A 27649-nucleotide genomic window follows, 5' to 3' on the forward strand; every position below is an offset into this window, starting at 1 on the left:
TCTCCAGCTCAAAAGCAAGTGAAAATATTAAAAAAAGCCTGTGCTCTTAAATGAGCGGTTGGATATTTCCTTATATAAAGCAACGCGAGTTCACTCTCTCCTGTATGTGTATTTTGTTTCAGAGTGAGAATCATAGCGTTCGGCGGAAAGAGATGAAGCCTTTTGGCTCTGTGATGTTCATGGCATTGGTGTTTATGAATTGGGCAAATGGTGACGCCGAATATGGCATCAGTGGGAGGCCATTGATGGTGGGTCTTACTCTTATTTATGGTGCTGCTGCCAAGGTGCAGGTAGAGAGAGTTCTTGCTTTGATATTTTTATTTTGAAGTTTGAATTTCAAATACCTTTTTCTTTTTATATCGTTCGAAGAATTAAAAAATTTGTAGGTAAAGCAAAAACCCCTTACCCATCTCAAAGGTTCCCTTTGCTAGTTTTTGGTTTGTGTCTCTGTTTTGGTGCTTCAAGCTTGGGAAATATGTTTGCAAGTTGCTCCACTTCTTGTTTAGAGGGGAAAAAATTGCATGCAACTGGAATTGTTGATGCTTTGGTTGCCTGTGAAAGTAACTAGCTTAGGATCAGTTCGTGATTAGATTGAATTTACATGATGCTGCATTGTTGACGACTAGTTGAATTTACATGAAATCAATGACGCGTGTGCGCGCGCCCACCTATAAATGGATTGTTTTTACATGAATTTAAACATGAATTGTGCAGTCTGTCTTGATGGGAGCTTACCAGGTTATCACCTCCACCGAGGATACGGATCGGGTGCTAATAGTTGGCTCATTCAGTTGGAGGTATGTCATTATCCCTCCACAGAGCAGTAATGGGGTAGCTCTTTTCCCCCACGGAATCACTATTGTGGTTTGTCAATTCAGCAACTTGTTGATACAGATCCATATTGTCCTTTTGCATTAATTCGGGCGGCAAGTTCATTTTTATTGGTCTGCTAGATTTTTTCTGCCTTACCAGTTGCTCTCATTGTTGAAAGAGACTAGGTTGGTAGTGCTTTGACAGAGTTGAGTGTGGTTTGATGGTCGAAGCATGAACTTTGAGTTGGAAATGTATTGGTTGGCATAACGGATATTTTGGTGCTTCTTCTGCACTAGATTTGGAGTGTTTTATTAGTATTAGGCTTAATAATTCAGCCAATTGTCCGAGCAGCATTCGATAGATTTACGCATGAGTTTATGAACATTGGTTCACAAGCAAAGACATTCATGTGAATTTTCCCAATTTAGAGCCTCTGTGATACCAATTTCAATTCTTACTGCGGATGATAGGGAGGAGGATGGTGTGATACAATCAGAAACTGTGTTTACCGTAAGAAGACACGCCGTGGTTCGTCCACATACATGGAGCGGCAGATTCCCTTTACTGGGATATTGAGCAACAAAGCTGCTGAAAATCCTGGTTATTTCTGAATACCATCTTTAGTTTGTCTAACATCCAACTCTTTTTAAGTGTTCTGTCTGTCTCTCTTCTCTTGTCACATGAGTTACTTATTAGCAATTCTGGATTCGAATATAACCCTTGCAGATTTTTTCAATTGGAACAGAGTCAAAATCCGTTACTGTGACGGAGCTTCTTTTAGTGGGGACAGTCAAAATCAGGTCAGTACAAACGTTTGAGCATGCAAATCTTCAGATTTAGCTTCAGCATGGTGAATTCATAATATTCCAGATGATATTGCTTTTGATTGCGAATGTTGAGAATGTCCTTTTACCTTTTCTAAGAACACAAATTTTGAAAAACAAACAAATAGAATTTATATATATGTGCACCACTGCTAATTCATATTCTGTTTTTGAATGATTTTTTCTGCAATGTGCGAGCAAACATTGCAAACAATTTGACATTCAAAGTAAACTATTTGCAAATGTGTCTGTAGATGGACAAATTTGTAAATACAGATTTACAAAAATCTCAATTTTACATCTTCTAAGTTCTACGTTTTTCCTATTTTGTGTGTGTTTACTGAGAACAAAATGCCATTTGCTGCCTAGTAGCTCTATTTAAGCCCTTACCAACTTATCAAAATTTAAATTTTATGTCTGCTTTCTATCTCAAGCTGTTATTGCCTGTTCTTTTGTGTCCTCATTTGCCTGAAGTTTCATAGGCTTAACTTCTCTGCTGCATAAGCTCTTATTGGACTTTGCTCCTTTGACTAGACTATTGAGGGAATCAAATTCGTTTTCTCATACATAACGTCTATTTGGGTTTCTTATGCAAGTCATCATTTATACTCATTGACACTATCACACCAGTGGCTTAGTGAGAAATTTCTTCCATGTATTTGTGATCTCAGGCAGCACAATTATATTTTCGAGGACAACGCATTTGGTCAGCTGCAATGGAAGAGTTGATGTCGAAAGGAATGCGCTATGCTAATCAGGTTCTCATGAAGCATCTTGATAAGTCATTTTTCCTTCCTTCTTGCACTTATTCTGAAGCCTTTGTCCTTCTGCTTTTCTGTTCTTCTTTGTCCTACTTATTTGTCTTTTGGTATTCTAGGCTCTTCTTTCTGGGTGTAGTGCGGGCGGCGTGGCTTCTATACTGCACTGCGATGAATTCCGAAATCTTTTCTCTGGTTACACAAGAGTCAAGTGCCTCAGTGACGGTGGAATGTTCCTCGACGCGTAATTACAGTCTCCGACTTTTTTCGTCTCTACAGTTGTAGATCTTTACTTTGCTCCCAAATGCTTGTGCTGATTTTGTCGCAAAATTTCAGGATGGATGTGTCGGGGAGGCGCACTTTAAGAAGGATGTTCAGAGGAGTGGTTAACCTACAGGTGCCCTTTTTGTGGTTCTTCCATTATTGCATAAAATAGCTTTCCACTTTGAAGATGGGCCTAACCATTCATTATGTCTCATGAACAAATCAGCTCTTTTTGCTGGTAAAATAGAATCATGCTCATGGACCAAAAAGTTAAAGCATGAGAGATAATCATCTGTGCTAAAAATATAGTCAACGAGGTTGTAAAGAACTGGGCTGTGATTGTTACCTTTTTCCTGGAATTTCGGAACACGTTGAACTGTCGGACGGCTGTGATTCGTATTCACACATTAGCCCTGTGTTTTATTTCCCTGTGCATTTTTGTATTGCTCGTTCTCTTGGATTGTACTTAGGATTGGCGACATCATACTCAGGAAACAGCGGATTTCTGTGTTTTTACAGGGAGTTCAAAAGAACCTTCCGGGGAGCTGTACCAATCGTCTGAATCCTACCTTAGTAATTTTCCTTCTCTTGTTTTTTCACACATGTTGGTTCCGTGATTGATATCGTGATACCGTCATTCAAATGTTTCCCTCCTTTTCCAGTGCTTCTTTCCACAGCATCTGATTGGCACTGTCAAGACTCCCTTGTTTCTCGTGAATGCAGCTTACGATACCTGGCAGGTATGTCCCATTTTTAAAACAAGTTTTCTGATTCGACCAAACCTTTCTATTTGTATTTTGTTCTCTCTTGTTTAATATGTGCTCCGATGCGCGTCCTCACAGATGATTGAGGACTAGTTCATCAGGTCACTATAGTAGTCTGCCTCCACGAACTTCTGTTTCCTAAATGATTTTCATCGGTTTAATCAGGTCTTGGCAAGCCTAGCTCCTCCATCGGCTGATCCTCGTGGCTACTGGAGTCGATGCAGAAAGAACCATGCCTATTGTACCGCCCCACAGATTAATTTTCTGCAAGGTCTGCTCGGATAATGTCATTGCCGTCTTCGCAATTTTCTCCTTTTCCCTCATCATACAATGTTGGAAGAATGAATGCTCTCTAGTATGCATCATTTCAGCTGGCTTCAATCGCTTGAAACACAATAACTTGAGCTTTATTGCATGATGTATCCGACAATGCAGATTTTCGGTATCAAATGCTGAGAGCCCTCACCAGCTTCTCGAGGTCCAGCAAGAACGGACTCTTCATAAATTCTTGCTTCTCTCATTGCCAGACCGAGAGGCAGGACACATGGTTTGCCCCCGTGTCGCCTCACATTAGAAACAAGGTACTTATAACTTTGACTCGCGATACGATCTCTTTTAATTCAATTGCAGCATACACGTTGAACAAAATCACACAATCTGCACACCAATATCCGCCTCTTAGTTTTGGATTATTAACTGCATTGTTCATGCATCGGGTGTCGGCGGCAGGGCATCGCAGAGTCGGTCGGGAACTGGTATTTCAATCGAGGCGGCGCCAAGGCCATCGACTGTCCCTACCCTTGCGACAATACCTGCCACAATCTGGTGTTCCGCTGACCGAGTCACCGTCTGTCAGCCTACGACATGCTGTTACTCTCGATTCATATCCGGGCGAATCAACTGTACATTGCCAAAGGGGATAAGAGAGCTTGCTGAAAGCGGGTTCAGGGATCAGCAGCCAGCTGATGCATTGATGATTCGAACGCCTCGTTTGATGAACACACTAAGATTCGTGGCCATGTGGGTCTCTCTCCATTTAAGAACTTCTGTATTCGGAAGGACCTGTACACAAGATTCGATCACCGCCGATTTACTCTTACTTATGGCGGAGCTATCGTATTCGTCGGAGCTGGCAAGAGCTTGATGCCATCGTCGGCTATCCGTTTGATGCATGGAATAGTCGATTTCGGATTACTCATGAGCCCACTTCTAAGTAAATTCATGTTATAATTCTTTATTATAATTAGTAATTTTTTTCCATAACACTTTATTTTTTAAGAAAAGGAAAACATATCGAGCCAAAACCGGTCATTCCTCTTCGTTTGCCCAAAGGTTTAAAACCGTCCATCTTTTTTTTTTTTTTATTTTCCATGATGACCTCTTTTTTATATATCCGTGAAATCATTTTTCAGGAAAATAATTAATGTTTCTTACAACAACCAATTGATGTTGACTCAACTTTTTCATTGCATTAGCAACCTCTTCAATTTGCTCTGAGAGCATTGCAAACCCTATCATCCTTGTTAGTGGCATGACTTTGCTTTCTATTAAATCTTGAAGGATCTTCTATTCCTTTCTTAGTATTGTCATTGCTATCATCTAATTTAGTTGAGAAGTCCACATTCCCCAAAGGAGGCAAGTCGATGTCTCCAAATTGTCCAGCCACCAAAGTGAGTTCACCGTACATCTCGATTTTCTTGTTCAAGTACTTGCCATGGGTAGGTTGTACCTACAAAAAAAATCACAAAAAAACAAGAATCTAAATAGGTGGATTTGCTAGTTATGATTATAGTAACTTTTGCAATCTGCTTATCATCTATGTCCTAGTTTTTTTATATGTAAAGAGCATATGATGTATAAGCAAACAAAAGCATAGCAGCCTCCAATTCCTACATGTCTCAACATGCTTCATGCATAATAAAGCTCTTGAATCAAAATTTCTAGCTGCTTGAATATAACAAATTGTAGCATATCAAGGTACATAAACACAACTTGCAATTTTTGGATAACAAATGCTAAGAGTATTAAGTTATATTGAAATCTGAAAAAGCCATTACCATTATTTCTTCATCAAAGACTTCCTTTCGAACAACAGTGACCATTTTCAAATTGTGGTCCCATCGAAATTCACTCTTAACCTGCAAATTTTGGATGATAGGCCAATTATTTTAAATAGTTCTAAGATAGTTGTCCCCATGATTAGGCTCACATTCAGTCCCAAATTTCTCATTTATAGCTTGAGCAACTCGAACAAGGAAGATGGTTTAAAGATGGTTGAGGGTTTGTTCCCCTTGAAAGCCTCATAAGCTAATATCTCTAAAAACATACGCTCTATAGGTCCTGACCATATGAAATGCTTGGTCTTCCCTTCTCTAGTCTTGCCCATTGCTACATTATTGGACATGTCCTACATAAGAAATTGTGACAAACAAAGAATGACACAAGAATAGACATCATTTGACTAATGAGACAAGAAAACATCACATTGATATAGAGTAGTAAATCAAGTTCACATTTACAAGAACTCCAATCACAAAGTAGTAATCTATACTTCATGTCACATTAAAAACATCAAACAACTTCTAAAAAGAATACAATTACTAAACATTCATTCTATGCTTACTATAATTATCCTACATTAAATGTGCAATACTATCTCTTTTTGTTGCCCACTCTCTGTTTTCCTCCCTCTTCTCTTTGTGTTTGTTGATGTCTTCTTTCTTGACTTTGAGATTTGACTTTTACATTTAATTCTTTTATAAAGGGATCATAAGGGTCAACTCCTATAATGAAGTTATGTAAAATGCAATATGCTAAGACTACATCAACTTGAGTATCAGAAGACCAAAAGGGTTTGGCATCCGATACACGAAAATGCCTTTTTAGGACCCCAAATGCCCTTTATACTGCAGACCGTAAAGATGAATAGCGATGATTAAACAACTCTTTCTCATTCTCAATTTTAGTGATCACTAAACTACCTCTTGTGATATTGAACTCCATGATATGGAGAAATTATTCCCGATTGGATGCCGTATCCGGTATCAACAAGATAATATTTACCTACCAATTTTATATAAAGTTTTAACAACATGTTTCAGGAAAGTTTGGTATAAATTTTATAGAAAGTATGGAATAGTCTATTCATTCCTCGAGGCCTTGAAAGTGCATTTGTAAGAATATGAGAATCATGTGCCATACCTTCCCAAATGGCCAACACATAAATGAAATTTAAATCAAAAGTAACAATTGCAAGAACATTTTGTGTTGTTTTCTCTTTTTGACCTCGAACCTAGAATTTCTAGGAGAACCGACACATGAGTACCATCAAGAGCTTCAATACAATCCTAATGTACTCAATAAATAAGTAAATGTAACAACATACTATCAAAATGAGGTTCGTGACATTTGTCATATTACATATCTTAAAGTACGGATAAAATCTTCTACTCTTGGATATTGTCAAGGGTGTAGTGCCATCCGATGGTCTTATAACATGTTTATATAATTTTAGAATTGCTTGCAAGACAATTCTAAAGTATTGACGAATGGTCTCAATAGACCGATTGAACTTTGGCTCTACCACTCTTAACCTCACATTATGCCCTAAAATATGGCAAAGAGCTAGCAATTGCTCTTTGATTGACATATTTACCATTTCGTGCAACCAATTATTTGACCCAAGAACTCTACACAATTCAAAGAAAACTTATGATCTCATAGGTATTTGATTGACACAATTAGTACTCACAAATGTAAAACAAGGTTCATGGATAACTCTCTCTCAAAATCTCTTTTCCCTGTGGCACTCTAGTTATCTCACTACTAAAACCTTCATCCTTCATTACTAAAATGCCATTATTAACACAGCTGCACCCATTATTGCACCATTAACATCATCATTTTCCATCTATGAGCAACAATAAGAATTTTTATTGAGCTAGTCAAGACAAATATTTCATCTCAAAGGTAAACCCAATGGCAAACATTCACAAGAGATAAAGGAATCGCTAAAAGGATCAGGAATGCTTGTGCAACAACATCACATATGCAAGATAATGGATTCTAAACAACAAGGCTTATGAATGATTTCATATTGCAATTAATTATAATCAATGATTTTCTTTATCTCTTGACATTTTAACAAACAAAAGAAAAATAAACAACCTCACAAGAGATTCAGAGAAAGGTATAAACAGGATCGCAATTTCAGCAAGAATAGAATCAACTCTTGAAGGAACATGTAAACCAAACATTCTACCTAATGGGGCATGATATGTTACACATAAAAGCATATATCTTAAGAATGGAACCCTAACAAGTGATAAAATTTGCTCATCAAGCTAGGAAACACTTTCGACCAAAAATAAAAGAAAAGGAAACATCAATTGACTTGACTCATCTTGGTAAATTACCGAAGAACATCATAGAAAATTTCGAGCAAATCAACAAAAATTCGAGCAAAAAGGTCAAGTGCTTGGATATATTACCTTATATCCCTTATGGTAGGTAGGGGTGATCAGGTCCAAGGTGGGTAGGGTCTAAACCTAGACCTTGTAACCGATCTTGTTATAATAGGTTCCTCTTTTCTGGACCCTATACCCGACCTTATTTGTATTGAACCTTGAATCCAAGCCACCCTATTTTTCCGATTTGGTTCTAGGGTCAACCCCGTTTCCACTAGAACCTATTTTACAAGCTCTTAATATCCTATATGATTTCGAATTTTATATTAATACGTGAGAAAATAATGTAATCCTCCTAATTTGTATTAAAATATTAAACACTTGTAATAAATAAATACATGAACTTTTTAATTAAATGAAAATTAAGGATCCATAGGGCTAATTATTATAAATAAAATCATAAGGTAAAGAATTAACAACAAACATAGGTCTAATATTAGTCTTATTCCCATAACTACTACATGAAACTACTCATTTATGCAAGCATAACTTCTTCTACAAAAGAGATATTAGGCAAGCCAATCCATATGATACACAAGAATTTGGCGGCGACGAACACCATTTGTCCATCGGACGGTGCGAGAGGGAGCTGGTGAGGAAGGGAAGCAAGTGAGGAAGAGGAATGACAAAGGAGGAGTGCCATGTGCATTTGAGAGAGCCAAGAGGAAAAACGTTGTGTGATTGCGAGAGTAAAAATAGAAATCGAGGGGAAAAAATGGTTTTGGACCTCTACTTACAAAATCAGTTTGGAAACCAGTTCCAAAATTGGTCCAAGAACCGATTTTCAGGTGGGTAATCACTTGGAACCTATTCTTGAACATGTTTAAACCGATTCTAAATTTTGGGAACCGGTTCCCATTGGTTTCAATAGGAATCGGTTCACAACCTTGTTTTCTGAGTGGACTGGTCCGGGAACCGGGTATACCCGGTTCGGTTGCACACCCCTAACGGTGGGTAAAATCCCCAATTGACCTTGTGGAAAATGGAATCTTTAGGATGTGATTAGTCTTTCTATTAAATATGGTAGTCAGATTATGAATCGGATTGGGTCGAAAATGGTCCAACTTTAATCGATCAATTTCTATGCAATACAAATTTAAGTACCTATTTCCAATCTAACTCATATCCAACACATTTTGACTCGACTGATATTCCTAAAATATTTCTATATTTAATTAATTTTAGGAAAATTCATATCCAAAATAAGATGAAAAGCATGGAGTGAGCGAACGCAAAATCAAGAGAGTCAAGGGTCTAAAGTAGACATTGTTGTAGATTAAAGTCTAATTTGCCTTCATTTTCTCAAATAAGGAAATTGATTAAATTTTATTTCAAATAAGGGTCCGAAATAACTATGTTAATATTGAAGACAACCTAACCTCATTGATTCGTCAAGGATATTTTTGTCCTTTACTTTTTCCCTTTTTCTTTATTTTTTTCCTTTTCTTTCCTTTTCGCTAGTGGTCGATCTCAAGCGAGGCTGGCCACCAATGATACCCAAAGATGGCTGGGTAAGGTTTGGCTAGGTGAGGGTTACCCTCAAAAGCCATAGGCGACTCGCCCAAGTCTAGCCAAGGGTCGCCGACCATTGTGCAAGTTTGGCCAAGGGCTTAAACCCTCCCTTATATATGGGTGAGGGTTGGTAAGACCTGGGAGATGGTCACAACCCTCTCTTGATCGATCCTCACCTTTGGTCGACAAGGGTTGTCAATCCTCATCAAAGTGCCTACGACCCTGCCAGCCATCATCCACGGCCCACTAGTGATGAGGCAATGGCCATAGACCATCCCTTCCACCCATAATTTGTTTCTTTTTAAAAAAACTTTTAGATTTCTTAATTTTTAATCTAATTTAACTAAATTTTAGATTAAAATTGTCTTTGGACAATAATGCTCTTGATTAGTTGGAATATTTAGCCAACGTATGAGGGCGTGCCTTCTTTGAAAATGTCATAGCCATTTCAAGCATTTATTTTAAACTATTAAGACTACTTGTGTGTGTGTGTGTTTTTTTTTTCTTTAAAATAAGATTTACTTAGGGCCCTTTTGAGAAAATGAAAATATTTTAGGAAATTATTTGGAATTTTCCCTGCGAGAAATTAAGAAAGAGTCAAAAGGAAATTGATAGGGGAACAGAAAGGTGGCGGCCCTGGCGGGGTTACCACGATGATTCTCTACAATCGGACTGCAACCATAGCCATCGTGATCCCTTCGTCCACAACGACCACTACAACAGAGAAACAATAGATCGAGATCCATATCTTAAGTTGGAGCTTGTCTTCGAGGGCTGTCCCGACGGCGGTCTCAAATCCGGCACGACCAACTGCAAAAGGCGGTCGCGGGCAACACCAAGGGGAGGCAGCTCATGATTATTTGTTTTTTGCCGTGGACAAGGTGAGAGAGAGGATTCAGAAAAAGAGAGGAAGAAATGTAAAAAATAATTAAGAAAGTGCAAAGAAAATCCACAAAAATTCAAGAAATAACATTTTTTCATTTAAAAGAAATGGTTAATACCTTGGAAAATCTTAAACTGATATGATTATGACAAATTTACTTTAAACTAATTTTTTTGACCACTTAAAAATCTAAACCGATATACTCGTGATAAATTTACCCCAAGTGACCACAAAAATCCCAAATCAATACATTAGTGATAAATTTACTCCAAATTAATTTGTTCAATCACCTCAAATCCCAAATCGGTATATTTATAATAAATATATTATGTTAAATTGGATTAATAACACAAAAAAATCACAAAAATAATACAACTGTGATAAACATATAGTAAAATTCCAAACTAGTACACTAATCTACCGTCACATGTCATCCAACTTAGTAAATTTAACGAAAATTATGGTAAATTGTTACAAATGTACCCATTTGAGATAAATTTGTTTGTGATTTTTTATGATCGTAAATTTATCACGGACATATCGGTTTAGAGTTTTCAAATATTAATCATAAAAAAAAAAAAAAGAGTCTATAAGTCAACAATTTTAAGGCGTTAAGTCCACGGTACTTATTAGTAACCAGTAAAAATCGGTCGTTAGAACAGTGCCAACAAAAAAAAAGAAAAAAGAAAGAGCAGCGGTAAAACTTTCCGAAAAAATAAAAAAGGCTCATTTCGGAAAGAAACATAAAAGGACGGGGCGATTTTCGAATTTCGGATAAAAAGCAAATCAGCCCCATTCTTCCCCCGTAATTGCAGTTCCAGTCCCCACGAAATCCCAACTTCAAACATGCGGCCCCCGGACCTTCCCCGAGATCCATCTTCTTCTTCTTCCCATTTCTCTCTCTCTCGTCGCGGATGAAGAAATCGATCCCCTGAGAAACAAAAAACCACCGACGAGAACGACGACGACGACGACGGCGGCGACGGCGTCGTCGGCGGCAATGGCGTCGCCCCTGTCCCTCGCGCCGCTCGAGGAGCCCCCGGAGGACGCGCTCTCCTCGATCCACTTCGGCGCCCCGGAGGCCCTCGCCCGCGTCCGCTCCCTCACCGACGTCGGCGCCATGACCCGCCTCCTCCACGAGTGCATCGCCTACCAGCGCGCCCTCGACCTCGACCTCGACGCCCTCCTCTCCCGCCGCGCCGACCTCGACCGCCACCTCCTCCACCTCCAGCGCTCCTCCGCCGTCCTCGACATCGTCCGCTCCGACTCCGACCACATGCTCTCCAACGTCCGCGCCACCTCCCTCCTCGCCGACCAGGTCAGCGGCAAGGTCCGGGAGCTCGACCTCGCCCAGTCCCGCGTCGGCGACACGCTCCTCCACCTCGACGCGATCGTGGAGCGGAACGAGTGCATCGAGGGGGCGCGGCGGGCGCTGGACCGCGAGGACTACGAGTCCGCCGCCAAGTGCGTCGAGCGGTTCCTGCAGATCGACGCCAAGTACGGGCGGGATCCGCGCGGGTGGGACCAGATGATGGCCTCGAAGAAGCAGCTCGAGGGGATCGTGAGGAAGCGGCTGGCTGCCGCGGTGGATCAGCGGGATCACGCCACGGTTCTCCGCTTCATCCGGCTGTATTGCCCGCTGGGGTTGGAGGACGAAGGGCTTCAGGCGTACGTCGGCTACTTGAAGAAGGTGATTGGGATGAGATCCAGGATCGAGTTCGAGCAACTGGTGGAATTGATGCAGGATCAGCACAACAATCAGGTTAACTTCGTCGGGTGTCTGACCAATTTGTTTAAGGATATTGTATTGGCAATCGAGGAGAACAATGAGATTTTGAAGAGTCTTTGTGGAGAGGATGGTATCGTGTATGCGATCTGCGAGCTCCAGGAGGAGTGTGATTCACGGGGGTCGCAGATTTTGAAGAAGTATATGGAATATAGGAAATTGGGGAAGATATCTTCTGAGATCAATTCGCAGAACTTGAATTTGCTTGCCGTTGGAGCTCCGCAAGGGCCGGATCCCAGAGAGATTGAGTTGTATTTGGAGGAGATATTGTCCCTTATGCAATTGGGTGAGGATTACACTGAATTTATGCTTTCCAAGATCAAGGGATTGACTTCAGTTGATCCTGACTTGCTGCCACGAGCAACAAAGGCATTTAGGAGCGGGAGCTTTAGTAAAGTCGTGCAAGAAATCACTGGGTATTATGTGATTCTAGAGGGCTTCTTTATGGTGGAGAATGCGAGGAAGGCTATTCGGATAGATGAGCATGTTCCCGATAGCCTTACCTCTTCTATGGTCGACGATGTGTTCTATGTTCTTCAGAGCTGCTTGAGAAGAGCCATTTCAACTTCAAATATCAGCTCAGTTGTGGCAGTTTTGAGTGGCGCCTCTAGTTTGTTGAGCAATGAGTATCATGAAGCTTTGCAAATGAGGATGAGAGAGCCCAACCTTGGTGCTAGGCTTTTCCTGGGTGGTGTTGGTGTGCAGAAAACTGGTACTGAAATAGCAACGGCCTTGAATAATATGGATGTAAGCAGCGAATATGTTGTCAAGCTTAAGCATGAGATTGAAGAGCAATGCACACAGGTAATTTGCGGATGTAATACATCTCCATTTACAGTTTACTAATGATATTTTCTAATGAAAATTGACCAATATAATAAGTTCTGTCTCCAAGTGATAATAAAAGTGACATCTGGATAAACAGGAATGTTCATCACATGTATAAAGATAGACATTGAAACAAATAAGACTTTTGGCCCATAGAATAAGGTACTGGTGTATTCTGGATGTCGATTTGCTTCTTTGTTCATTAATATGATGCTTTTGTCTACTCTGGCTTCATCTGTCTAGTTGCTTGGGGGGCTGGGAAGCTGGGCATCTTTCCCTTTGCCAGTGCATGAACGCTTAATGTTTGAGGGTGTGGTTAATATTCCACGTTAGTTCTTTAATTCCTATATTCTGCTTCATGTAGTATGATCATTTCTTAAATGACATTTTTGACGTCTTATGCAATTAGGATTGAATTGTCAAAGACTTCGTTAAGAATTAAAAGAATCTTTCATGAATGGATTAATTTTGTGTTCAGATATAGCCTTTAAAAATTTTGGGATCATGGATTATGATGGAAGTTGTCATAGTTCCGCTTCTTGAGGTTTCAGATGAGATGGAGCAGCTTTGGAACATATATCATGTTTGTATTGGGGACACAGTGTGTGGTCTTAAAAAAGAGTATATGTTTCTTTATAATTCTAGAAATCTGCATGTTGCTCATTTGAGATAATTAAGTCAGTACAAATGTGGATACAACTTACCTTGGCATGTTAAAATTGATCAAATAGGTGCTGGAATAGGCTACATATGAAGTACTTAGTTAGCCATATGGTGTGTTTAGATGTCTACTGCTACCACTTCCTTTCATTTTAAGAGGCTTGTATGATGATTGATAAAATTTGAACTCCTAATTTGGCCCTGACCTGAAGAAAAAATGTTGATGATTGCACATGCCATAGTTATGGTTTTTTGTGAGAATTTTAGATGTTGCTATTGCTGCGAGTTCGAGTTGGAGGAAAGCATGGAGTTGAATGCACAATTGCTGTTATAGTGTCAGTATTTTGCTTGAGAAAGTTTTTAGTGGAGAACTAGATAATGGTATACAAGGTTTCTGCATCTAGTTCAGGTTGGCTGGTTGAGTTGGTTGGGTCACGTACCAGGTGTTAGACTGGTCTGGTTAGAGTAGTGGTCCTAGTGGAGTATGGCGGCAGCTTTGCGGAAGAACGGGACTGAACTGGTTTGACCTCTAGTTCAACTGCTGAAGTAGACTTTATAGAGTCTTTAGACCTGCATTGACCTGGTGTGGTTGGTGGTTGGACTAATTGGTGAAAGTTGTGTGTTAAGCTGCCATATGGTATTGAACCTGTGGACAAGGCTTCTTGTTTGAGCTGCTAAAGAGACCAGGTCATTAGGAAGCAGCTTGAAATTAAAGCAAGTGAGCTGGTGGCATAGACATTTTATAAACATGGGCAAATAATGTGGGGGTGATGCTTCTCATTCCAGAAAGGGTGGCGACACTTATATCAATGCATTTGCCGAGATTATGTATCATGGTAACAAATGTTTTATAAAATCACCAGTTGACCTGGTGGTCCAATCTGCCCTATCGTTGGTGATTCCATTGGCCACCTGACAGGGTCTTTCCCCCATCTTCTTTTAAGGACACTGGCAATATGTGGAGCAGTAGTTTGGTAGCTTAGATTTTCAGGCACTTTGGAAGTGCTGTATACCTTTAGAATTGTTTAGATCATTACAAGGACCACTGTATCTTTCTATATTTGCCACATTTGTGTATTGTACTATCATTTTTCCCCCTATCTAGTCTACTTAAGTAAATCAAATGGAGAGTTTCCAGAAGATATGGCTTTTAAAATCTGTCCATGTGAGCCGTTTCGGTGGCAAACAACACTTGGTTTGCTGGTTTCTGAGGCCACCTTCTTCTTATTCTTCTCCTCCATTTGGTCTTCTTCTTAAACAGGAGACATAGGTCTGTCTGTACATGGCAGTGGCAATGGCCATATTCAAGCTTCGTTTTCCTTTTCCTTGTGCTGGGCCTTTCCTTTCTCTATTGTTGCTTCGATTTAGCTCTTTTCTCCCCTCTTATGTACTACTGGCTCGAAGTTGCTGACTGAAACTCTCCCTTTTGATGTCCAATTTTAGCACACTCTATTTGTTTTGTTTAAGGTCCTTGCAGCTTCATGTCAAATAAATTGACTGTTGCTATTTTGCTGTTTTCTTCTAATTCTGGTTGCGGTTGTTGCATTGAGGTGTTGTAGTTAGCTTGAACAGTATTGTCAGCTGTGATAATGGATAAAAGAAATTGCTAGATGCTTTGGTTTTCTAATTTTGATCGACTGAGGAGCAGCACTGTCAAACTTTTTAAGCTTATTGTTTAGGTAGTTATGCCAAACATTCAAATTTGCACTCTTACCTTTTTGAATTGGTCAAGCTCCCATTTGAATCCCTGAAAATAGTAACTTGCTTCGAAGTGCTTCATGGTTCTTGAGGTTGACTGGTATCTTGAAATGAAATAGTTGAATTATCTTGCTATAGGTATTTCCTGCCCCTGCTGACAGAGAAAGAGTGAAATCTTGTTTATCTGAGCTCAGTGAGATGAGCAACACTTTCAAGCAAGCTCTGAATGGTGGGATGGAGCAACTGGTAGCTACTGTGACACCGCGGATCCGTCCAGTGCTAGATAGTGTGGCGACTATCAGTTATGAGTTGTCAGAGGCTGAATATGCTGATAATGAGATAAATGATCCCTGGGTGCAGAGGCTGCTGCATGCCGTAGAGACCAATGTGGCATGGCTCCAGCCCTTGATGACTGCCAACAACTACGACTCATTTGTGCATTTTGTCATTGACTTCATCGTGAAGAGACTCGAAGTGATCATGATGCAGAAGAGATTTAGTCAGCTTGGAGGTCTTCAGCTCGACAGAGATGCAAGGGCACTCGTTAGTCATTTCTCGAGCATGACCCAGAGAACCGTCAGAGATAAGTTTGCGCGTCTGACTCAGATGGCTACAATCCTTAATCTGGAAAAGGTTTCCGAGATTCTAGATTTCTGGGGTGAGAATTCGGGACCAATGACCTGGAGATTAACTCCAGCTGAGGTGAGGCGAGTATTAGGTCTTAGGGTGGACTTCAAACCAGAGGCGATATCTGCTCTGAAGTTGTAATGCTTATCAGATGTTGCCGACACAATCCGGTTGGATTAACACATCAATTTGTTGTATTTAGATTAATTTTTTCAAGTACACTTCTTTATCTGATGAAAAGGCGATGGATTTGCATTCACCTTCTTAGTTATTGGAAGCAGAGATGAAATTTCTTGCATGAAGGCCTCTGGCACGATCCTCGTCGCCAAACTACTTTAGCCCTGTTGTTGTCGACATTCATAGGAATCAATACGTCCCCGGTTGTCGGGCGAATCTCAACAAAGAACAAGCTGAGCAGTGGAATGGAACTACGGCATAGTCACTTTCCAGCCGTACTGCGGTCCACATGAAACTGACAAGTCTTTCATCAGTTCCAAATGAAACTCACACTTTCTGGAGTTTCTTGAGAGACGCTCGCACTAATATCTCATGGAAGACATTAATGTCGTTTGTGGCCATATAAACTGCATGGACCATGCCCTCTTGCGTTGGTGGACGAAGTCAGAGATAATATTCGAAATGCTTGTGGCAATTGACTCGTCACAACAAACATTTAGTGAACTTTAATTGATGATTGATGCAATGCATCTTGGTCATGTATGAGTTGGATTCTTATGAGATTAGAAGCCCATAAGAAAACATACCTAGGACTTCATTTGGTGTTGTGGTCATAATGTGACGCTATGAGATGATGCATCCTGTGTGCTTTGTTATAAATATTATTTGACATATGATAAAAGTGCGAGGGAGAAAAGAAACATGGGTCGGAGCATTATAGCTCCTATCGCGTCGAACTGGAAACCGAGTCCTAGGACAACTAGTTATCTGAAACCGGGAACGTTTCATTGAGCAAGTTAGCAAGTGGTGGCTCCCAAATACGCAAGCATGACTATGAAATGATGTATGATACGTAATATTTGACATATGATAAGAGTGTGATGGAGAAAAGAAATAGTTTGGAGTCTAATAGTTCATCCTGCAAGCACTCTTATAGACTATGACTATGAAATGATGTATCATGAGTAATATTTGACATATGATAAGAGTGTGATGGACCATCTATCGCTCTCATCATATGACAGACATGTAATGTGATAGCCTCTACTGTAACCAAATATATTGAAAAGAGTTTTCTGTTTCCCAATTATAATTTATGTTTATTTGAATTGATTGGTTGCAAGTGACGCTAAAAGGAAAAAAAAAAAACTAGTTGTAATCGACTCGTATAACATGGTATTTGGACTTTCAACTCGACTAGTCTATGCCAGTAATTATGTCCAAGTACATTGAGTAAAAGAATCATGAGTTAATAATTGTGATTCTTAAATTCATTGTGAGTGAGAAATCCATTAGTTCATATTCAAGATATATTAATCAAAACTCTAAGCATGTAGCGCTGTCTAAGCCTACCGTCAGTAAGAAGCTGCCTGTGTTTGATGCGAATTAGGTTCGCATGGCATCGAAACATGTCGCGCTAGTTCGAGGTATTGTAAAACTTGTCTACCAGCAAGATGACACATATAAAAACTTGAAGTGAGACTCATATCTAACAAGTGATAGCGATTGCGAGGTTAAACAGTCAACTCATATCCTTTATGATTGATTAGAACTAATCTACACAAGAGTTACTTTGCTCAATAGAGTTACTATTTATGATGATGATGGTAAAATAAATTAACTCGTGAGTAATCTGGCGTGCCCGAGGAATCTGGCAAAGTCCCATTCAGAAAAGTTTCTTTATCGTCCTATGAATGGAGCGTGGCGGCAGCCAATGAGATTCGAAGGCAAATTGTCTAAAGTCATTCTTAATTTTTGTATGGAAGTCAACCGTCCCTCACGTCCTGTCCACAACGATTCTCTCTCGTCGTTATCAAATTTCATGTTCATTAAAGATTCACGACCTAATAATGCAGTTCACATGCACCACACCACCTGTATATTCTTATATATATACATATATTGAAAGTAGAATTCTTGAAAGGTACACGTGTCACCCTCTCAAGAGCTCTCCCTCCATTTTCCTCTCTCTCAAGGATTCCCACTCCACTCTCTCTCTTTTGGCTTTCTTATTCTTACTCAATTTTATTTTATCCTCCTTTTCCTTCGCGCGGAGTCTCTCAACCGAGATATAAGGCCAACGAGTCGGTATTTGGCTTTCTTAATCTTTCTCAATTTTTCTTTATCCTCCTTTTCCCTTTGCTCTGTATTTTCTCTTCTCTTCTTCTTCTTCTTCTTTTTTTCATGCTGTTGGTATTTATTCTACTTATCAAATATTTTCAAGATCATAAGCTCACATTAGTTGTAACATGATAAAAAAATTTAACTTGCATGATTTAGGGAGAAAAGTACTAAAAAAATTCATAAACCTATTCTATAAATGCCGTTTAGTCTTAAATTTTCCCATCTTGTCAATTTAGTTATAAACCTAATAATTTGCCGATGTAATTGTTCTGGCCACTTTTTGTTAGAAATTGTTGATGTGAAGGTTAGCTGTCTTACATGACACGAGTGGCGCTTACATAACTTATTTAGTCTTGAATCTTTGGATAAATTGCTAGTATACCTCCGTAGCAAGTTGTCAAAAGGTTTAAGATTACATTGGCTATAATGAAAGACTTAGGACTGAATTAGTATTTGTACAATAGGGTTATGATTTTTTTGGTAATTTTTCCATGATTTAGGAGTATTGAAATTTATCTAAGCTCTAAGAAAAATTGTCCATATGTTTTTATATAGGTTCAGTTTATTCGACAAACCCAAAAGCCATGCGTGATTACGGATTTGTTATCATTTGCAAAATTGGTCGTAATGATGTAGATGTTCCTCAGTTCAATCATCGATAGCTTGCCATTTATTGGATGAGAGAAGCGTAGTTAGTCTCACGCGTGAAGATCGAAAAAGCTCATCGATCATAAAGTTAATCCCCAATTATTACAAGCTTAAATTATTTTACAATAGAACAAAAATGAGTTCACTTAAGAACAAGCTCTTTAAATCGGTTCACGGGATTTTTGTCGGCCAAAAGAACATATCACCACATATGCAATAAAATCTTGAAAGAGTCACGTTTGGCACGAAGAATAAACCAAGCAATTCCCACAATAGAAAGAGCCAAAAGGACATATTGGAGTCCCCCTTACTTTTTGGTTGGATCTTTCTTGGTGGATTCTCCTTGCTCTTGATTTTTCTCCCCCAATTTTCACCACCATGAAGATAATGTTACCACACTTTGGGAAACCGAAAGGATATGGAATGTATGGCTGTTAATAGATGAAATGTCACCATACAAGTAACAGAAAAATGGAAAGAAAATTTTTTAACTAAAATGGTTCTATTATCCATACCCAATTGAGCTTGAACTATTTATGGGGACAACTTTAGTAGGTGTGATATGTAATGATCGAGAAAATGTAAATACATCACCTGAAAATTTAATCTTCACGAAGCTATATCCTATTTGTAAAAAATGAAGAAAAAGTATTTGACAGAGGAGAAAATTCTTTTTTTTAATTTCACGCAATGTCGAGAACATATAGAAAGGGATTATTAGATGGGCGAAAATAGAAAGGATCCATGTTGCATTTCTGTTTATAAAAAGATGATTAAGGTAGATATCATGATGGGAACATATGATACAAGAAATTGCGCAAGCAGAATGTTCATGAGGCGAAAAACTTTTCTAGTGCAATATATTGTGCAACATATTCATGCGATGTCATTTTTTTTTTCAGTGACAATATCCATAAAACAGTAGAACAAGGCTCCCTTTTGACATGATATACCCTTTAATAACCTCCCTGATCGCTAAAAATGAAACATGAAGATGAACAAGATCCGCATTTTTGCACAAACATCGCTTTGATTTCAACTTAGTCGTGCCAGACAAGGGCCATGTTCGAGTCGTGCTTTCATGTTGTGTCAAACATTGCTGCTCCTGAGGATTAGTCAGCCAAAGAAGCCTCTTATTTCACATTTGTCCCCCAAATTAAAAATCTGTCAACTACATGGACTACACAAGTTAATTACGAATCTAGTAATTCCCAAAAGCTGCAGCTAATCTCCTGATACCCTTGCAGTAAATGTCTGAACCCTGTGAGGGCAGTTCTTGCTGCTGGTTATTCCCTTCAACACAGGACAATTCTGAGATGAATCTTGCGTCTGACACAACCCCATTTGGTGGAGCCTGCTTTTCTTGACCTTGCCCTGGGTTAGCTATCAGGAATGGCATGTTCAGATAGTCTGACCATTTCAGATCCTCTGATTCGTTGCCACTGAAGTTCGGCTGGTGGGTTTCGTCTTCTTCTTTCTCAGCATGCAGGTCCCAGGGAAAAGGCTGCTCTGCGATTCACTGCTCCTGATCTTCCCGTTGGAGAAGAGACCGAAATGGGGCTTCAAGCTGTCGTGGGGTTGTGCAGTCAATGAGCTGAAACTGTGAGATTGTGGCAAAATGGCAGGTGCTGAAGTGGAGTGGAGGGCGGACTTCGAATCAGAAAGCATGAAGTTGTGGTTCAGATATGGATCAAATGAATAATCAGCACTTGAACCGTAGCTTAGTTGCTGGAAAGGAAAATACGGGTCGGCTCGAAAGGGATCTTCTCGCTAAGGTCTGCGGACTTTTCTGAGAACAATTTTCTGGCAGGTGCGGGATTGATCGACTTACTGGTGTCCGGGTGGTGAATTTTCAAGCTTAAAGAACCAGTGAGTGAATATGGCTCTGCATCTTGTGAAATTGGCTTTCTTTCCTCTGACTTGGGAGCGTCGAATTCAAGATTGTACATAGAACTAAACCCTCCTGAGGTTCTGTTGCCAAAATTGCCGGATTTCGGCGTTTTCTCCCCTTCTCTTCCGTTCTTGACCTCAGAAAGCGGCTTGTGAGTGTTGGGGTCAATGCCTTTTTGAATGAGCTTCTTCTTGATGCTGGAGTTCCACAGGTTCTTGATCTCATTGTCTGTTCTTCCTGGCAACTGTGACGCAATTTGAGACCACCTGGGAAAAATAAAAGTTGAATATGTTCAAGACCGCCTCATGGAATTGCAGGGTTTAATAACCCAATAAAGTACAGAAATTTTCCTCCTTCTAAATACCTGTTTCCAAGAACAGCATGAAGATCAATTATCAAGTCCTCCTCTTGTTGTGAGAATGTGCCTCTCTTCAAATCAGGCCTCAAGTAATTGATCCACCTCAATCTACAACTCTTCCCACACCTCTGCAATCCTGAAGGTGAAAATGAGTTCTCATCAAATCGAAGAAATAAAGAAATCAAACCTTAAAAGAATGCAAAAAAAAAAAAAAAAAAAAAAAAGTAAGACATATTTGCTAATTACCAGCTAGTTTAGGCACAGAGCTCCAGCAACCATGTCCATACTTAACGATATGCCTAGCAAGCTTCTCATCTTCTTCTGGAGACCACAAGCCTTTCCTTAGCTTCTGCTTGTAACAGCAGGAGTGCCTCCCCATTTGAGGCAAATTGATGACTGCAAATATTAAAAAGAAGATAATAACAGGCTCCTTAAAGGGACTTGTCAGAAGCAATCAGACCCTTTTTTGTTTGGGAAGTGCTATGCTCTTTTAAACTTTTGGGGAAGGAGATGATTACTGAATTGGAAAGGAAGGAAACGTTAAAAAGGAAAATGTAACAGCAACAACGATGGTGGTGTTCAATCATATACAAGAGAAGTGAGAGGTCATGGTCACGAGGGTGATACAAGGGCAATCCAGTTTAAATAGTGTTTTCTCTTTTTCTTTTTTTTTTTATAATTGATGCACAGTGAATCACTTGCAAATGATAAATGGAAGGAAGTGATTTTGATTGTAAAGTCTCCGGGTTCTAACTTTCACGCCCTTCCAACAAGTCAGGAGAGGTAAAAAGCCACGCATCTCTCGGTGGCGGATGAATATCGAAGTTGCACGCGACACTACCGACACAGCGTCGTCCTCCAATCACAATTTCTTGCCAGCGTGATAAAAGTCCTTCCCATGGCGATTCATCTTCTCTAAGTTCTCACTGTGATTTCATTGAAAACGAAGTTACACCAGCAAAATTCACGATCTTGGACTTTTCATCTGATGAAATTGTTTATTAAGTTGATAGTATTAAGCAGGGCAGGGGAGGAGGCTTATGGAATCAGCAAGGAATATTTGGATTTCTTTTTAGGCTGCTCCAATGATTGGAAATGTCCACCAACTGCTGAGCTCAAAAGATTCCAAAGAGTTGCATATAATATACAGATGATTATTAATCAAATTGATGATAAGAGAGGACGAGTAAAATATCAATTCTAAATTGGATTCTTGCGGAACGTTTGATGCTCCTGGAACCTCAACTGTTCCATTTTCTGCACTCAGCCTTTTCATCTTTGCTGTGGCCAGCTATGCATGATTACTCTTTATCTTCTCTAGAAGCAGAAAGTGAGCTCTTGCAATTTTTGCCAAACAAATACAGATAAATTTACTGCACCATCCTTGAGTTTTTCCTGAATTACATAAATAGCCTTGTGTTCTTTAGAATGTGTGAGGTTAACAGAGTTTTCTAAGGCCTTTATTAGCAATACTTTTCAACTTCGTTGAGAGGTTCACTCCCAAGGGTTAGCATTTCACAGAAGTAGCATTAGAAGTGGACTAAAGCCAGATAGGAGGTGCTCTACCATGGACAACCTCTGACTCAAGGGCGTTGACTTTCAATTAAGAGGCCTTCGACCTTTGGTCTGGGGTTCCGGAGCAGCGGTGCCAGGAGCAGTGGTGCCATGCACCTGCTGGGGAGAGAGAGGAGCTGCGACAAGCAGGGAGGCGACTATGGTGCTAGTGCCGGTGCTGGCGGTGGCTAGAGGAGGCTATGTTCGAGAAAAGGCTGGTTGCATTAGTGGTGTCTGCAATGGGCAGTGGGAAGAGGACGAAGGAGAAAAAAGAAAGAAAAACACAAACCGCAACAAATAGTCAAAGCCCCTTCAAATCACCAAAGCCGAAATTATCAATCGTGTGGAGAGTCTAGTTTACCATCCTCAATCTTAGAAGATCCATAACTTTTCAAAAGCATACATGAAATTCCAAATTAATATAGCAAAAAACCCAGTTCCCATCAAGCACCAGGAAGTGCATGTGAACGATAGTTTCCTGTCACCTCATATCATTTTAATGAAATTCTTTTGGAGAGAAAAAGAGAGGGAGAGAGAGGTCAGAGGTCTTAGTAAGGTGATTGTGAAATCTTGCCGCTGCAGTTCATCACCCACGGAGATGAAAAGGTTAGACGTCCGTGTACGTGGATACCCCAGGCCCCCAGATCTGACGGCTAAAGTAAAAGTGAAACAAGATTGTGACAAAGGGGTGCTTTGTCTTATCAAAACCCTCGTTCCTTTCCTGGGTAGATGCAAGGTGTTGTTACCAGCTCCTTCCCAACCTCAAAAGGCGCTAAATGCTCTGCTCTCTAGCATTGCCCCCGCACACTACCAGAATCACATACCATTTACTCACAACTGCAATTAAGATGGTCGTACAAACGGCTTGTAAGTAGATCAAAACAGCATGCGCGTCTGCTTACTCCGTCGTGATGCTCATTTTACAGTTTGGAAGATCTAACATGAGGTTAATTCAAGCTGCACTTTAATATCTAGACTCTAGATTAGAGCTGTAATAACATCTGATCTGTTCTTGTGATTCTGGCTATAATGCGATGGGTCGAAAACAGTTTATCTAGAGCTTCTAATATAACCCAGACAAGAACACTATTGCTTTGAGTCTGCACTCTCGTCGACTTTAGGCCGGGTGTTCATGAGAATCTGGGATGGAAATAAAGAGTGACGGAATCAGTAACTCATGGGATGCTTTCGAAAGGAAGGCATGAAGTACATCGCAGAACAGAAAGGATGGGGATGATCTGACCTTCCTGAGCATCATGTTTTCATTCATCAAAGTTGAGATCTTCTCCTCCAGCTTCACGTTGTTGTCTTGCAACTCGCGGGCTCTCGATTCCAGTTCATTGACGTACACCTTCTTCCTCTCGCGTGCTTGCTGAGCAGAGACTCTGTTCCTCAGTAACCTGGTATGATTAAAAAAAAAAAAAGATCTTTTAAGGCAACAAGCTTTTTCCTTAGGCTTAAATTCGACATGTACTGGCCCAGCTCTTGGCAACCATAGTGAAATCGACTAGGAGAACGGCGCCAAAGAAACATAAACCACCACGAAAGCATCGTTGCATACATGATACTTAGTGACTAGGGTGGATACCTCATATTCAAAAGCTAGCAATTCACGCTATCAATCTTCCAAAGCCCCAATAGCTCAATTATCTCCTATGAACCATTTGTGTCAATGGACTCATTTGATCCAAAATTTGAGAAGATGTGTGTAATCCAAAAAGATTCATAAGTGATTGTTAATGGAGTTGAAGCTACCAGATTGTGAGGAGTCAGTATCAATTTATGCCTAAGATAGTTCCTCCAACCACATTTTCTAAACGAACTAGAGTCAATCGGAATTAATCTTGTAAGAGATCCGCTAAAGAATGGATAGGTTTCAAATGATTCATATCGTCAAGTGTATGAATTCCTAACAATTTCAACAAAATCTTGCAATTTCTTATTTTACATGTTCAATTCAAATACTCTATGTATTCCTCCATTCCTAGAGCATATTAAATGTACAGAAATGGATATTTCTTTCATTCGCTTTATCACTGGTCGAAAATCCCTATGCACTGCTGGATTGGCCTTATCAGCTCGCTTGAAAGGAGACCTAGCTCTTGCCCTAGAAACTGCTCTAGTGCTAGCCCTTTACTTTTGCTCTCTTCCGAGCTTACTTGCTGGATAGATTGGCACATATGAATATGGTAGACATCCAGGGTAGGAATCGCTCCTTTCGCGTCGGTTCCTTGGACAAAATCAGTATGACAAGCCCACCAATCTCACTGTGGTCTAATGCTCTACTCGATAGAAAATGGATAAAAAAAAGAGGGTAGGATTCCCGTAGCTATCGTATAACATATGCATAGCGGTTGTCCAAGGAGCAACTACAAATAAGAAAATCTTACCCTGGCAAGTCACGTATTGTACATTTACTTTAGCAGGTTTTTTTTTTTTCATTTTAAAAGGCTTTATTGACTCATTTCATTTCATGGCTCAAAAGTTTAAATTAAATGATGGGTTTTATTATTCAAATCTTGTTGTTTGCTATTTTATACAAAAGAATCGTGCCTAATTCACGAATTTGTGAGACGATACCATGATTGATAGAGTGATCACTGATCCTAATCTCCGGAATGAATACTTTGTTATGAAATTACATTTGATGATGAGATTGGACCTGCAGATTTACTTGTGATACGCTTCTCTATTAGCTCACTGCCAATCAGAATTAGTCTATTAACTGGGATTATTTTCTTCGACCGGGCCTCCTCAAGGCTATGAAAACAAGATGAGGAACTTGACAATGAAAATGTCACCACTTTGACAAGAAGCAAGATTAAGTTGATACACTGTAATCGTGTTTAAATCCATGGCTAAACATTCTTTTGCCAGAAATGCAGCGCAAGTAGCTAGCAAAGTCATAACTCTGTACAGTGTGTCGACTCAATTGATGCATCGAAGTAAGCAACTAAGGTTGCTTTGCCACTAGATTTTACTAAGGAATGACTCAGAGCAGATCACTGAACTAAGCAAAACCAGCAGAATCTATGATCCGCACAGAGCAAAAAGGGACATACCTCTTGAGCCTCTTATACTCCTTGTCAACAGGGTTCCGTCCCCTCCGTCGCTTCCCGGGAATCGCCGTCTGAGCCTGATCAGCTTCTTGTTGCTCACTGACATGGACATTACTGTTCCCCGTAGAATTCACAGCCGGTCGAGCCTCCATGTCCGGAACCGTGAACAAGTCCTCGTCGTTTTCCTCTGAACCCAGCAGAATCATCAAAAAAAGAAACAGAATTTTCCAGCACAAAAATGAAATTCTAGCATCGATTATATGCACACTACCATTGCCGATTAGGCATATATATATATTGGTCAAGCGACAATACATGTTAGATTTCAAATGCATATTGCTTGCACTACTCTCTCTAATACCCAAAATTACCGAAGCCAATTAGTTGTGCAATGTCCAACATGGCATCAAAACCAGTAGAGTTCATGTCAACTCCTTCGATTCACCCAATATTCCGATCTCATTGTTTAACAAGTTTTAGAAATCGACACACAGGGCCATCAAGATGATCCGTGGATACCAACCGTACTCTAAACTAGAACACTCCTCTTCTCATAGACCTGCTGCTACTGCAATTACATGGGCGGTCCATTCTCTTCCATGCATATACACAAACCTGTGCTCCGATTATGAGTCAGTGAGAGATTATTCAGGTGCTCGGAAAGAGCTGAACACCCATATTATCCAAACAGCACTAATACAAAACAAGAAACCCGAAAAATCCCATCACCAAAAGGGTCCTAACCCAATAGCCAAGAAACGGCAACAAGAGGAGGAAAAAAAACGGAAGACAAGGAAAATTCAATGACAGAAGTAATAATCACAGACCTCTCTTGTTCTTCTTCTTGAGGGCGCAAGAAGGAGAGGTGAGATCATTCCCATCTTGCCTGGTCCGCCAAGAAGAAGAGGAAGACGATCCTGTTGGCTCCATTCCCACCTGGACCGAAGCTACGTCGACTTTGCCGCCGTCTCCATGCCTTTGCGCAGACATTTTCCGCGAGCTCCGCCTCAGTGTTTGTCAACGATGCGACGGTAATGGCATTCCAAACTCCACAGTCTATTCATCTTTTTTTCTTTTTTTTTTTTTGAGCATTTATTTCTTACTGTGGAAGAAGTCACTGTTCGTGTTTTGTGGAGCGTGGGAGGGAGGGAGAGTTTGGCTCAAGAACGAACACGTTGATGCATGGAGAGCCGCCACTTTCGCTTCAGCTACTGCTCTTGTCACTTCCCTTTCATATTAATCCAGAATCCAAAGTACGTCCACTGTTTAAATTTGCTTTTCATTTTCTTGCTTGGAACTTACGACGTGCTTATAAATAGCTCGTAAAATCCAAATGATAACTCTATTTTAGATATAATATTTTTTACTAATTTAAGCTTGATATTTGCTAAGTTTTGATCAATTTTTAGTGAATTTATTTGCTACACATGTAATTTTATTTAATTTTATAGGAAACATGACTTTTGGGACCATATGCATCATTTGCAGAAGACATGAGGATCAATATGGAATTTTCCAATATGTTTGTGCAGAGTAATCCCTATGCCTCAATATTTTTCAGAATATTTGAATATCTCTAATGATATTTTAATATATTTAAGGATATCTCAGTATTTTCCAGAATATCTCATCTTGAAGAAAAAATCAGTTAAGACAAAAAATTTGGTGAATTTGACCATAATTGAGGCTAGATTCAAAGAAAATCAACGATATGAATCTTAAGAAGATAAACTCCTAATTTGCCAAAAGTCCTATTCAAAACTTAATGGGAAGCTGACCTAGAGTAGATTTTTGGAGGCCTATATAAACACATATTATACTGCACATTTCGATTTTTGGGAGGAGCTAGGAGTCGCTATCAAATTGTAGGTTTTCTTAGTTAGCTTTTATGTTTCTATTTTATTAGTGGGATTGGTGCATGTCGAGGAGAGAAAGGAGGCAAACCTTAACATATT

At 39.8% G+C, this 27649-nt stretch overlaps 4 protein-coding genes across 5 annotated transcripts; 2 read left to right on the forward strand and 2 right to left on the reverse strand.

The window, feature by feature from the left end:
- Positions 1–211: 211 nt before the first annotated feature.
- LOC104432587 (pectin acetylesterase 10) lies at positions 212–4686 on the forward strand. Of its 2 annotated transcripts, none has more exons than XM_039303879.1 (12): positions 212–290; positions 715–797; positions 1284–1413; positions 1540–1613; positions 2309–2395; positions 2515–2639; positions 2732–2792; positions 3179–3232; positions 3322–3399; positions 3589–3694; positions 3859–4004; positions 4153–4686. In XM_039303879.1, the coding sequence occupies exons 3-12, from the start codon at positions 1356–1358 to the stop codon at positions 4258–4260; spliced, it is 897 nt and encodes a 298-aa protein (XP_039159813.1). In that variant the 5' UTR covers positions 212–290; positions 715–797; positions 1284–1355; the 3' UTR covers positions 4261–4686. The 2 variants fall into 2 exon arrangements, with proteins under 2 accessions (XP_039159813.1, XP_039159812.1); XM_039303878.1 differs by having other exon boundaries at positions 216–285; positions 709–797.
- Positions 4687–11123: 6437 nt separating this feature from the next.
- On the forward strand, positions 11124–16179 carry LOC104432589 (conserved oligomeric Golgi complex subunit 4). The gene is made up of 2 exons (XM_010045050.3): positions 11124–12874; positions 15395–16179. Exons 1-2 carry the CDS (start codon positions 11285–11287, stop codon positions 16022–16024), a joined length of 2220 nt encoding a protein of 739 aa, XP_010043352.3. The 5' UTR covers positions 11124–11284; the 3' UTR covers positions 16025–16179.
- A 3663-nt stretch (positions 16180–19842) lies between these two features.
- On the reverse strand, positions 19843–21737 carry LOC104432590 (transcription factor MYB61). Its single transcript, XM_010045051.3, has 3 exons — positions 21328–21737; positions 21088–21217; positions 19843–20989 (listed from the first exon to the last, which is right to left on the reverse strand). The coding sequence occupies exons 1-3, from the start codon at positions 21458–21460 to the stop codon at positions 20554–20556; spliced, it is 699 nt and encodes a 232-aa protein (XP_010043353.2). The 5' UTR covers positions 21461–21737; the 3' UTR covers positions 19843–20553.
- Positions 21738–23443: 1706 nt separating this feature from the next.
- On the reverse strand, positions 23444–26781 carry LOC104432591 (transcription factor HY5-like). Its single transcript, XM_010045052.3, has 4 exons — positions 26522–26781; positions 25698–25881; positions 23879–24035; positions 23444–23775 (listed from the first exon to the last, which is right to left on the reverse strand). The coding sequence occupies exons 1-4, from the start codon at positions 26682–26684 to the stop codon at positions 23722–23724; spliced, it is 558 nt and encodes a 185-aa protein (XP_010043354.2). The 5' UTR covers positions 26685–26781; the 3' UTR covers positions 23444–23721.
- Between the last annotated feature and the right edge of the window lie 868 nt (positions 26782–27649).

The sequence above is a fragment of the Eucalyptus grandis genome, chromosome 2, assembly GCF_016545825.1.
Source record: "Eucalyptus grandis isolate ANBG69807.140 chromosome 2, ASM1654582v1, whole genome shotgun sequence".
NCBI classification, from domain to species: domain Eukaryota; kingdom Viridiplantae; phylum Streptophyta; class Magnoliopsida; order Myrtales; family Myrtaceae; genus Eucalyptus; species Eucalyptus grandis.

Bases quoted from the DNA above. Each gene is read 5' to 3' on its own strand.
- LOC104432587 (XM_039303878.1), top strand. From the start codon at position 246: ATGGTGGGTCTTACTCTTATTTATGGTGCTGCTGCCAAGG. The intron at 798-1,283 runs GTATGTCATTAT...TGCGGATGATAG, and splicing joins GTTGGCTCATTCAGTTGGAG to GGAGGAGGATGGTGTGATAC. The intron at 1,414-1,539 runs GTTATTTCTGAA...TAACCCTTGCAG, and splicing joins CAAAGCTGCTGAAAATCCTG to ATTTTTTCAATTGGAACAGA.
- LOC104432589 (XM_010045050.3), top strand. From the start codon at position 11,285: ATGGCGTCGCCCCTGTCCCTCGCGCCGCTCGAGGAGCCCCCGGAGGAC. The intron at 12,875-15,394 runs GTAATTTGCGGA...ATCTTGCTATAG, and splicing joins TTGAAGAGCAATGCACACAG to GTATTTCCTGCCCCTGCTGA.
- LOC104432590 (XM_010045051.3), bottom strand. From the start codon at position 21,460: ATGGGGAGGCACTCCTGCTGTTACAAGCAGAAGCTAAGGAAAGGCTTG. The intron at 21,218-21,327 runs GTAATTAGCAAA...TTTCACCTTCAG, and splicing joins CTCTGTGCCTAAACTAGCTG to GATTGCAGAGGTGTGGGAAG. The intron at 20,990-21,087 runs GTATTTAGAAGG...TATTTTTCCCAG, and splicing joins CATGCTGTTCTTGGAAACAG to GTGGTCTCAAATTGCGTCAC.
- LOC104432591 (XM_010045052.3), bottom strand. From the start codon at position 26,684: ATGTCTGCGCAAAGGCATGGAGACGGCGGCAAAGTCGACGTAGCTTCG. The intron at 25,882-26,521 runs GTCTGTGATTAT...TGCTGGGTTCAG, and splicing joins CAAGAAGAAGAACAAGAGAG to AGGAAAACGACGAGGACTTG. The intron at 24,036-25,697 runs GTATGTCCCTTT...TAATCATACCAG, and splicing joins GAGTATAAGAGGCTCAAGAG to GTTACTGAGGAACAGAGTCT.